This window comes from Oncorhynchus tshawytscha, linkage group LG25 (assembly GCF_018296145.1).
Source record: "Oncorhynchus tshawytscha isolate Ot180627B linkage group LG25, Otsh_v2.0, whole genome shotgun sequence".
NCBI lineage: Eukaryota > Metazoa > Chordata > Actinopteri > Salmoniformes > Salmonidae > Oncorhynchus > Oncorhynchus tshawytscha.
The window spans coordinates 10,451,392-10,463,928 of record NC_056453.1 but is presented as its reverse complement, the minus strand read 5'-3'; the positions used below and the strand labels follow the sequence as shown (position 1 = coordinate 10,463,928).

At 41.1% G+C, this 12,537-nt stretch overlaps 1 protein-coding gene across 30 annotated transcripts in view; it reads left to right on the top strand.

The window, feature by feature from the left end:
- The first annotated feature begins 328 nt into the window (after positions 1-328).
- Positions 329-12,537, top strand: part of LOC112224184 (transcription factor 7-like 2) — a 97,134-nt gene continuing 84,925 nt past the window's right edge. For 9 of the 30 annotated variants that reach the window (XM_024387558.2, XM_024387567.2, XM_024387557.2 and 6 more), the window contains exons 1-3: positions 331-975; positions 1,129-1,195; positions 1,337-1,461. In XM_024387558.2, the coding sequence (XP_024243326.2) occupies positions 787-975; positions 1,129-1,195; positions 1,337-1,461 (381 nt within the window). In that variant the 5' untranslated portion in view covers positions 331-786. Of the gene's footprint in view, positions 976-1,128; positions 1,196-1,336; positions 1,462-12,537 lie in introns of all 30 variants that reach the window. The other 21 variants (XM_024387571.2, XM_024387572.2, XM_024387569.2 and 18 more) reach the window with 4 other exon arrangements.

The following is a 12,537-nucleotide window of genomic DNA, read 5'->3' as shown; positions in this document are numbered from 1 at the left end:
CTTGCTTTAAAAGGGTTAAAGAAAAAAGAAGGAAAGGCTTCAAGCTGTCATAGTGATCAAAATGGTATTCATACTGCTTCATAGCCTACCCGAAGCAAATGTTGATGGGATATAGGCTTATTCAAGTTCATTCTGGAAAGCATGCGCGGTAAACTTTTGGCCCCTATGTCGTGACTTTTCAAAATTGCTGCATTGAAACTGTAGAAAATAAGGAAGTGCTCTCTACTCATTTTCAGCGGGAGACCGCCCATATATTGAATCCGTATTTACAAGTAACTCCAGTCTTTCGCTTATTTTGCTATAACAGCACAAAAGCAAACAGGGGCGCTTCACTGTCCCGCGCTCCTCACCAAAACTGCCTTTTCCTCACCCGCTTTTCGAACTGCACACTCGTCGGTCGTCTTCCTCCAGCCTTTTTCTCTCTCCCTATTTATGAAAACGTCACTTCAAGTCCCTCCCTTTTTTGAATCTCATTAGTTTCTTGTGTGTTTCTCCCTGTCAATAATCCTGAATCCAGACTCTCTCTATTTCCATCCCTCTCTATCTGTCAATCAGCGCCGCCTTTGAACTGAAAACCACTCCGACCAACTTCAACTCACTCAATCCGAGCGGCTCAGCTCCATCTCCGGCTTCTTTTTCTGCCAAGGTTCCCCTCTTTTTAGTTTGTATAAACCGCCAGTGCTTGGAAAACGCCAATACAGACTCTAAACTTTAACTCGGATTCTAGATCACCAAGATCAAGGGTTTAAAACTTTGTGTTTTTGCCCCCCAAAATTGCTCGGGAAAATGCCGCAGCTCAACGGCGGTGGAGGGGACGATTTGGGTGCGAACGATGAAATGATTTCCTTCAAAGACGAAGGGGAGCAGGATGAAAAAATTTCGGAGAACTTATCGGCAGAAAGGGATTTAGCAGATGTCAAATCTTCTCTTGTAAATGAATCAGAAACAAATCAAAACAGCTCGTCAGATTCGGAGGTAAGTGAAATAATCGGAATCGATTGGGCATTCGTAGTTTACAAACATTTACTTATTGTGCGCGAAATGTGCAACCACGGTATATAAAAGTTATGATTTCTCTAATGATTTCTTTTTCTTTAATGCAACCCCTGTGTTTCGTTGTTTTTCAAGGCGGAAAGACGGCCTCCGCCTAGGTCTGAAACTTTCAGAGACAAAACAAGAGAAAGTTTAGAGGAGGGTGAGTTTCTGCTTGTCTGTCTCTTAGATTTGTACACAATGGCATATGAGCGTACCGAGTGGGTTTCTTCTAAAATCTCAGATGTATAAAAGTTGTCAAGGCACTTATAAAAGTTTTTCTTCTTTCCCCCCGCCATGTTAGCTGCGAAAAGGCAAGATGGAGGGCTGTTCAAGAGCCCACCGTACCCGGGCTATCCATTTATAATGATCCCCGATCTTACAAGCCCGTACCTTCCGAATGGATCACTTTCTCCAACAGCTCGCACAGTAAGTTCATTTATTTACACCGATGTGCGTACATTAATGGACACACACGACCCACGTAGCCTTGAACAAACGCGCATTGACACCCAGCTAGGTGTGTTTAGCTGTTAAATGTAGACAGAAGTTTCGCAACTTTTCATGAACTGTACAATGGCATGCATGTCGCTTGCAACAGTGTGCCTGCATGTTTCTCTGTAGCATTCTAGGAATAGGGATAATCAATTCATTTCCATCACCTCAAATAAAACAAATGGTATGCAAGGTCATGCGCACATGATGAATATTCTATTTTTTTGTACACCTGTGATCAAATTATAGTACAAAATATGAACATTAATCTCAATAATAACATAGCAGTTTATAGTGGACAATTGAAAATTATTATTATTATGCTGCCTCTTCTTGATTTTATTATTAGTATTGTTATTATTATTAGCATTGTTATTATTATTATTACTGTATTATTATGTGAGTGTTTGTTAGGCTATCACTGGCTTTGATTTCATACCGCCCCTAATATAATGTTGTACTGAGCCTTCGCTACGTTCGCTACAACCTAATTGAAAACGTTTTTTTCTTTAACGCTTAAAACACATGACCCATTTAAACTTTTTTTTATCCTAGGGCAGTATATTAACACCTAACACAAGTTTCTATAAATATATCAACATACAGGAAACTCAGAAAAGCATTGAGAAAGGACCTTATAAAAACAAAGCCAATGTGTTAATTAGTTTATTTATGTAATTTGCATTTGTCAAACTGCATTGACATTAGCTGAAAGAGGCCTGTCATTGACAGTTACTTTGAATATGCAGACATTAATATTTTTACCTCAAACATTTAAATACATTTGAAATAATTTATTTATAGGCTGGAAATGGTTTGATTTTTACATGTTGTAGCCCATGTATACCACGCTAGCCTGTAATGGGTAAACCATCGCTCTTAAAAGCATGTGCCATGTAAAATATTATTTATAAATAAATTCATGTTATTTATTAGAGGCAATCAGCTCAGCTATAATTATGCATACTTACTCATTTACTCGCCACCTCCTAGTCCCACTGGGCAATAGCAATGCTTAGGCCGGATAATTTTCTAAACCTTAAAAAAATAAAATAATAATGGTTGCAATTACAAGTCATTGCTTTAAGACCTGTCATCTCATCTTACAAGGTTAAGGCAAAGACCAGGCATTAGGAAATATGATCTTACCCCCACATATACCTCAGGGTAATGAAACTGATATTTGTTTCCTCAATTTAGTGCACCACACACACCTTGAAAATGAACACACATGTGATAGACAATGTAATGCACCCTTTTCTGTCTGACACATGTAAATATTTTAAGCATGTCTTATAACATGTCTACAAAATAATTGCACATATATGACACTTTATTTACATCTTACCGAATTATCTTGCTATTTGTATATTTTATGATTTGGTGTTTTTATTAAATGTGTGTCTTGTGCATATTTGTGACCGTTTGACATTCTTTACCATTATTACGCAGTAGTGTGTCCTTCATGTTCACAATACTGGTGCATTTGCAGGACTAGTCATCCTTTATTCCCATCAGTGCACACACCCACACTGGGTTTTAGCTGGCTATTTGTTTCAATGGGTTATTTTCTTTTTGCACATGTTCACTATAGTGCCAGGTCCAGTGCTTGCGCACATAACTTCCACATTAGAATATGCTTATATACCAAACTGATATGAGCAAAGTCACTGCCCTTGCAGTGTAAGAAGATGCTGCTGTACATGTCTCAAATCTGATATCAGGTCTGTGTACAGTCTACCTCCTTGTGCCCATTAGTTCAGTGGTTGTCAGAGGTAATTCAAACTTGGAAGGTTTTCATAGTAACCTATTTGATCAGTTTTGTTACACACTGTCATTCCGTCATTCTGTCTACTCCATACTTCACCACCTCCCTGTATGCAAGATAAGATCATCTGCAAAAATAACATTTTAGAAAAACCCAGTGATCCGTGTTTAATTGGTTTACAATGCAAGGAGACGTTGCAAACGTGATCAAATGCACTATAAATGTTCAGTACAGCTTTATTCAAGATCACATCATACCTTTTTGGCTTATGATGGTTTACCTAGTGCACTAACCCAACCCTCCTCTCAGGTCGGTTACATTTAGCACCGTGTGTGTCCACCCATTAGTGTTTTTTTTGTGTGGCTGTTGTATTCATAAATGTATAGCATCAATAATTCACCTGGGCATTGATTATCTGTCTTCCTCCCTAACTAGTAAGGAAGGCTACAGAATATAACTGGTACTGTGTCTGTGATTAGAAATGGCTAGCTCACTCCATTGTTGTGTGGTTCTTTGATATAGCAGGCTTTGTCAGTTGCTTTTTCTCCTCAATCCAATTTTCTCATTTGATCAATTTTGGGTCTCATTGGTACAGACGGTTCAGTACTATTATTTTGGAATTCATGATTTGGCATATGTGCAATCTTTTTTTGTTGTTTCCATACTTTTAGACATATAATGGCCCAATGTGATATGATTGTGATGTTAGTGATGTTACAGCCTTGCCACTTGATTTCTCTTTTTTTTGTCAACTGGCCATGATCTTGACATTTTGGGCATGCCTTTCCATGCTTCCTGTGATTCCGTTACTGCATGTCTTTTTTTGTGTGACTCTGTGTGTGTGTGTGTGTGTGTGTGTGTGTGTGTGTGTGTGTGTGTGTGTGTGTTTGAATGTGTGGAGGTTACTATAATCTGTCTGACCTCAGACAGCTATAACGAGCGTGAGTTTGTTTTTTCCAACCACCTAAATCTAAAAAGCTGTACAATTTGGGATAATTTTGCAATTTGACATGACGTTATGCCCAGGGTGTTAGGCCTCCTGCCCTCTTCTTCCCCTCGTCCTTCCATTCCTTCTTCTCCCTCCTTTCTCAACCTCACACAAAGGCCTGCTGGTTCAGTGGGAACAGGTTGAATTGGTGAAGTGGCCTGGCCAGCTAACTCTGGGTGCCATGCTGTTCCTTGCACCTCACTCTCTCTGCGATTGTGCAGATGCTCATGCTAACATGGGTCTTTCTGAAAGGCGACGGGTTAACTTCAGTGCTGCTGGCTAACATCACACCTCAACAGGTATGCAGAGAGGAAAGAGAGGGAGCGGGGGCTGGGCGGCCAGCACTCTGGCATAGGGCTGCAGGGCCGTAAATCCACCGGGTTTATTTACTGCCTCAGACTTATGAATGTTAAGATATTTGACGCCACCCCTGGCCCCATAATTCCTGGGGCCTGGAGACTTTTGGCTGGGGTTTTTGGTTTTGGGTTTCAACATCTAATTATGAGTAGTTTTAAAAAGAACCAAAAGAGAGAGCGGGAGCGAGAACGCAACACCCAGCATCCCTTGGTCTATTTAGAGTGAAAAAAAGACACTCTCGAAACCCGTGGCGATTCCACAGGAAGCTTGGCAAGAGGCATTGTATGATTGAAACAATAGCCTTTTTCCTTTTTTCTTTGTTTCACTTGTATTGTTGCAGCAGTATCTCTTCTATTGCAGTAGACCCACCTATTTAAAAATGAATGGCGCTTGCCTTCACAATTAATGACTTACACAATTTTGACATTTTTGGGAGGGAATGTTGGATTTGTGGCAAGATTAACATCAGATCAGCAGTGGTATTTGTACATTAGCCCAAATTTAATACAGAGTGTAATCCTTTGTGTGTATGTAGATGTACTGGTATGGCCAAAATTGTATAATTGACACATACAGTATCTTTTTAAACATGTTAGCAGAATATGCATAACACTAGTATATCATATGGATTATGTGTGTTCTGGTACAGCTCTGAATGGCTTGTCCCTGCGAGGTGAGGAAAGATATCTAAATGCGGATTTAGGGGATAGACCCACACCTTATCAAATTGGCTTTACATGTTAATAGGGCTTAATTGCAATCCGCAGGGGGTTCATGGCACTACGTGTCCACATTTAGTCTTTCCTCGCAAAATGCACTCCACATTTTTTTAGGCTGTGAAGGACACGCTCTCTTTCTCCCTCATGCCCTCTTTTTCCCTCTATCTTTTCTCTTCTTTCTCACCCCCTTCCACTTCTTTATTTTTCTCATCCCATGCAAGGAAAATAAAAGGTCCTTATTTTTCTTGAGCTTGATAAACACCCATAAAAAGTGCAATCTGTTTTGGATTTGAGGGAGTAAAGTTGGGAAGTAAAGTTTGGCACCATTAAACTAAAATCGAGGCCTGCTAGACATTAGCGGCGCACTGCACATTCTCCAAGCTTAATTAGTCCAAACTGTAATTGTTCATGGTCTGCCAATAGGAGTAATGCTCAGGAAAAGTGGAGTTGCACTAAATCGGCCCACAGTTTTTAAAACAATAAATCACTTGCATATTTGTGTCGTGATTCAGATGGAGGCTCGACCTCTCCCATCTCGACATGTGGTAAATTGTAAAGTCAATGAATCGCAGATGTAGAGAAAGAAAGAGTAAGAGAGAGGGGAAGGAGGGGGAGAGAGGGAGAGTACAGCAAGGTTTTGTTAGCGCCTAGTGAATGACTGGTAAAGATTTGCAATGTAAATATTTACTGATATTGTTTTCTTTCACTGGCAGGACTTAATTGTCTTATGCTGATGATGTTGGCAGGCTAAGCTGTGAAACCATACAAAAATGGCTCTCGGTCTGTTCATTTGAAATGACACACAACAAAATCAGTCAGTCCAACATGTTTATGGGTGTGTTTATAATTAGGTTTTTTAAATACTGTGATGGGAGTAGTTCCCTGGTGGTAGTGAACAGAGTTTGGGTGTTGTTTATGCCCAACTGCACAATCAACCCTGGTTTTGTTTAATTTATTTATCAAACCTATGCAATTGAGCTTTGGGTAATAGAACTACTAATCTCATGTTCAATTTCAAATGTGTTGTGCTGAATGCATATTTTTTTTAAATAAAAATAGGCCTTTAACTGAAATATCTAACTTTTCTTCCTCAATAGAACTGTGGTTGGGAAGGCACATTGCATAGACTACTGACAAATACACTTTCCCCCATACCGCAACAACTACCCCCCCCCCAACCTTCCAATTCCCTATCACTGGGCCACACTGCTTTATGCTATTCTGTCTCAAAAAACAGCATTGGCTTAGCAGCTGTGCACTGGTGCCCCCCTCTTCTCCTTCCCCTCCACTCACCCCCTCTCCCATTTTCTCTCTCTCCCATGCATTTCCATAAAGCTCAACACAAAGATCTCACTGTACATCTGGAATGCAACTTTTGTCATCTGTTAAATATAGTCTTACTGCCGGCCCACAGGGCTTGGGGCTCCCCGAAACATGGAAATCAAATTATATCCTATTTGTGTGTTTGCATTTGCATCTATGTACCATATGTGTGCGGCATAGTATGTGCATGCAGTGTGCACTCACGTTTTATGTTCCATGTACTATGCTCCCTAGATCCGAAGTATGTAAGATGCATGGATGTTCCTTGAATTTCAAGGGGTAGTTCTGAGGATTCTTTGCTCTATTGTCCTTATATCTGTCAAGTGTTCCAATACAAACACACGTGTTGGGAGTGTTGGTTGCGTTAGCCCTGGACTCCTAGTCGAGATGTCAAGGTTTACCTTGCAGGCAATGACTCCTTAGATGATACTGATAGGCAATCTCATCCTTTTATTCTATAATTCTACTGAAGCTCAAAGTTGTTTTCTCTTTCCATCAATTATGGGATCAATATAGTTTAGAGCAGGTGCTAGCAGGGGTTTGTATTCCTTTACAATAGAGCTGTGCTTTTGCACTGCATCCAGTAGAAAGATAAGATGTAGCTCTGTAGTATTGATTGCCTGTTTAAGGATAATTAGACCAATGACCTTTTATAGTGAAAAACTGTTTATGTAGCATTTTTTAAATGCATATGTAAGTACTGTATGTTTTTTAGGTAAATAATTAGTGATACTTTTATTTGTTCAATTTAAGACTAGGTATATTTATTTTTCGTCTGAGTGTGCATATTTCTGTAAGCCCATTCATTCATTATGCTGTGAGTCTCCAGCAGCGAAAGGAGTTTAGCAGAGTGGGAGAGAATGTGGGGTTTAAGAAAAGCAGGAAATGCGTCCAGCGACGTGTGTGTGTGTGTGGTCTGAATAGGGTGCATAATTTCTGTGAATGCCGGGGCAATGAGAACAGCGACAGTTCCTGGTTCGATCTCTAAACAATAGTGCCCCCAGGCCTCACATTTATCTTCCCCTCCAAAAAAACAGCAAGACTAAGAGAAGGGGGGGTTGGGACGGGTTTATTGCCACAGTTGATGTGGACAGGCCATGTGTGTGGCTTTTCCTCTTAATAATTCTGGCCACTTCTCCACCTGTTTCCATGCCTTGTTATCAAAATGTCGACCCCAAAAGAGTCATCGAGTGAGTGGATTGTTTGATGGTGGAGGAATTTGGTGGTGCTGGGCTTGTTTGGATTGGAGTGTGTTTGGGGAGGGTCAAAGTGCAGGGAGGCTGACATGCTTTCTGTTGGGAAAGGAGCTGCTCCTCTAACCCTTTTATGATGAGAGATAAAAGTGCTTGAGTTTTCCATGGGGGGGTGTGTAACTTTATCATAGCTCTTAAAGATCATGTTGGACTGTATAATGACTAGCCATGCCAATGTGCAGGGAACACCTGTAGTAGGCCAGGCTTGTATGGATGTGTCAGATTGCTCTAGATTGTTCCACTGTGTGGAAATCTCACTCAGGAGAGCTTAGTGTTTTTGGGAGAAGTGATTATGAATCATCACCTGCAATGTTTGGTGAATATATGTGAACCACCACCCTTTAGCACTTAATCTTCCCTATACCATCTCACCATTGTTATAAGCTACAGCGAACCTACCCGTCTATTTTTAACTTCAAAGGGAAAATACATGGCATATATTAAGACATTGTCATTACAATATTAAATCCTGCATAAAAAGATGCAGCAGTCTGACGAGTGTCCTATTATGGTGATTATCTGCTGTATTTCAGATATTCACAAATGTCAAGGATTTCTGGATTTGTAAGGAGCATAGATAATTTGGTATCCTGTCTGTCTAGTTTGTGAATGCACATTTGGATTCTGGAACTTTCCCTTTGTTCAAATAATCTGGACAAAAACCTTTCAGATGCGAGGGACCGTTTTGTAATATGTCAAACACATCATGGAGAACCATGTCTTTTTTAAATCTTCTAATTCAACTTTTAATTGCAGGAGGATAAGGTCTGCGGAGTGGTTTGTGTGTGTGTGGGAGCGCACTAATGAGGTGATTGTCTGCTTGTTTGCCGTTAAAAGTGCTGGATTTATAACTGCTTGAAAAGGTGAGGGAGCTTTAGAGCCAAAGCAGAAGAAATGTATCTACTAATCTCCAGATTATTGTAGGATTTAGAACAAAATGTTTCAGAGATTACTGTATGTAAAAATGCACAAGGCTAATGAAATGTAAGCCCTTTGCACACATTGTGGAATAGTGAGAGATTTTACGGGTCTGTGCAACAATGTCCGGAAAAAATAGATTAAGAGAACATTTCCAGTGTCAGCTCTTTAGCTGCCCATTAGAAATCTATTTACATAAAATAATATTAGCCTACCCCTTAAAATAGACAGCTGTCACTTTGTGTACAGTAGATAACATTTCATGAGAATTGCTGGTCACATGGGCACAGGCTATGTTGTGTTCTTAGTAGGCAGTAGAGTAGATTGAATACCACATCTGACACTGTTGTGGGATATTGTATGTTGTGGTCTGTGTGTGTGTGTGTGTGAGTGGGTGGGGGGGCTGTTTGTATGAAAAGCATAGGTTTAAATGCCCCAAATGCATTCTACTCTCCACTGAGGAATGGTGTCAGCAGTGTTTGGGGTCAATTCCAAAAGTGAAGAAATTGACTCCCAGTACTGAGTGAATTGTCAATTGGCTCCCCAAGGGGTCAAAGTGAATTGAGTGTCTGTTTGGACAACTGGCCCGAGGTGGGATGAGTGGCCTTCGCTGTCAGCCAGAGGGGACTGATGTGGAATGAGGACCAAATCAACTGACAAGCAGAAGAAATGTAGCACTGTTGAAGTAGAAAACAATTGAATTCAGCATCCCAAGGTATGGGTTGAAATAATGACCTGTTGTTCATGGTGTTAGCAAGTCATATAGTACTACGATAAATATCTACAGGGAAAAGGATGAAAGTAAAAGATGATTTTCTAGATTAGGCCTAGTACAGTATTATAACAGGTTTGATTGACAGTCAACTGAAAAGATTTATACATAATAATTATAGAAAACAAATATGAAGATCTTTGAACTTAAGTGATTAATAAAATATTGAAAGTATACTAAGGGGTCTGGATTGTCATCCTGTCATCTTGCGAGGGTGACAGGTGAAGATCATGTGACCGGCTTCTGTGACGTCTGTCACGGTGCCCTTTAGAACGAGGAGTTTCTTTACCCCCGCATCTTATTTTTTATCTTACCATTTACTGCCCCGGTATCTTTATGCGTCGAGCATTCTTCAAATATCAATAAAGATATATTACTGGCGTTGTCATAACAGGTGATGTTGAGTGGCAAGATTTCAGGATGGAATATTTTCCCAGTTTTAACTCTTGATCTTCTGGTTAGCTAATCTGCCTTTGCCCAGGTGACTAGTCTATAATTTCTGTGAACAAATGAAACCCATTCAGACATTACAGTCGAGGTAAAAAATATAATACACCTTTTATGGCCATGCTAAGTCTTTATTGTCAATTCAGTCCAGATTCTGTCTGTACATATTTATTTGTCTTTGGAGGATTACCCTGAGCACTTTGACTAAACACCGAGCCTGTCTCTGGTCTGTCCTGCACTGAGGCCTCAGTGGAGAGCAGCTGCTCTGGTAGGGCCAGGCGGGCGGAGGAATTCTCTGCTGTTTAAACAGTGGGTCGTCTTAGTGCAGGCCTGAAGGACCGGAGGGAAGGAAGTTCCTCTGTGTTTACATAGCTGAATTGTCCTGTGGGCCCCAGAGTGTCTAATGCACTACTGTTCAAACACTACACAAGTGTAGCGATGACCCCCACCCACACCAGTGTTCACAGCCATAGCCTCGTTTGTCTGTCTCTGTGTGTTTGCATGGTTGCCTACAGGCCTCATTTAGTTCCTAGGTACCACAGCCATGGGTTGCTTCAACCTGGAGGTTTGCATGATTGATATTAAATAAATACAAGACTGTATTTATCTCAGAAAACAGGGGAGAGTTGAGAAAGGGTGGGGTTGAGACAGACAGACTGATAGAAGGGCCCTTTGCTCCACCAAGGCCTTGCCTACTGGGCAGCCAGACATTGACATATGGTTGAGTCATCAAACTAATTGTTGTTTGAATTATCTGTTATGATCCAATGACAAATCTCCCACCATTGGAGCGGAAAATGTAGCCGGGATTGGCATGATGTTAGCAAGTGTGTAAACTGCGCTTCAACAAGATGGATAAATGCAATTATTGGGCAGACCTGGAGAGGGGAAAATCCATTTAAAGTCTGTAACACTACACAGGGGCCGTGGTTAATTCATTTGGCCAATTTACGGGTGATGTATGAGTGTCGGGGCACATTAGTCATGGAGGGGAGTTGGGCCTGAGTGTCAGTCTGTGTGTGTGCAGGGGGAGGTTGCCATTGAGATTCACTGCTGTAAAGAAACACAGTCTCCTTGGGACCAGACCCCCCTTTCTCCTCCCTACCTCCTTCTCCCTCTGCCTGCCATTTCAGCAGATAATACAAATGGACCCTCAGCAGGGAAATGACAAAAAGATACACTGAGTGCAGAAAAGTGGGATTGCTGTGCAAATGAGGCGGGGAAAGAGGCTGTGGTCCGCTGGGCGGTAGAGTGAGCACCGGCAGCATCTCCATACCAGAGACTGCAGCGCTCAATCAGGTCCAGTCCACTGCCCCAGCACCCAGCCTGGACCCCTGACCTCACATCCCCCCCATTACTAGTGGTATACTACTGGAGTACTTTTCATACAAGCAACAGTGGTGACAAGCTCACTATATAGCGTAAATATATTATGGATAAAGAAGTGCTATCACTAGTAGTAGTAATAGTAGAATGTTTCAAAGTGGCTACAGTGGTGTCAGATGTAGGCCTAGCTGTTGTTGGACTACAACTCAATTACACCCCCCCGACCCAGCTTGACTCTGATACTCTCAGTGAACTCAGGGGAGTTTACAATTAAGTTACAATTACAGCATGGATTCCGATGTTTACTCCAGGCAAGCTTTAAGAAGGCCAGTTTTATTGCTTCTTTAACCAGGACAACAGTTTTCAGCTGTGCTAACATAATTGCAAAAGGGTTTTCTAATGATCAATTAGCCTTTTAAAATGATAAACTTGGATTAGCTAACACAACGTGCCATTGGAACACAGGAGTGATGGTTGCTGATAATGGGCCTCTGTACGCCTATGTAGATATTCCCCCCAAAAGTCAGCCGTTTCCAGCTACAATAGTCATTTCCAACATTAACAATGTCTACGCTGTATTTTTGATCATTGTGATGTTATTTTAATGGACCAAAAATGTGCTTTTCTTTAAAAAAACAAGGACATTTCTAAGTGACCCCAAACTTTTGGACGGTAGTGTATATTGAAAGATTTTAATGAGATTTTAATTTAATTGTGTAATTTATTGACAGTCCCTATCTATCCCCAGAGTCCCTATCTAGCCCCAGAGGTAGGCTATCAAATGTCAAACCAACTTTGCCACAGTCGCACACCATTCGGCTGATGGTAATTGGCGAAATCAGGAAGTTCCATGGCCAAATCAGGAAGTTCAGCACCCCTTTAAAGAAGCAACATTACTCAACACTCATAGAAATGTTTATTTTTATACAGTGGACCGAACGTCTTTTTGTCTCTCTCACAATCTGTAGCCTATTTAAAGTTGAAAGATTTGGCCTGCTCTGTACACAGTCATTGTCTCCCGGGAGAGAAACCACTCAACAGTTACGCAAGTCGAGCGGTATGCAAAAATGGTGGTTACAGCAGGGCGGGCGAGAGACTGGGGGAAGCGTTGGTTTATAGCTCCAAGCCACAGATTGAAT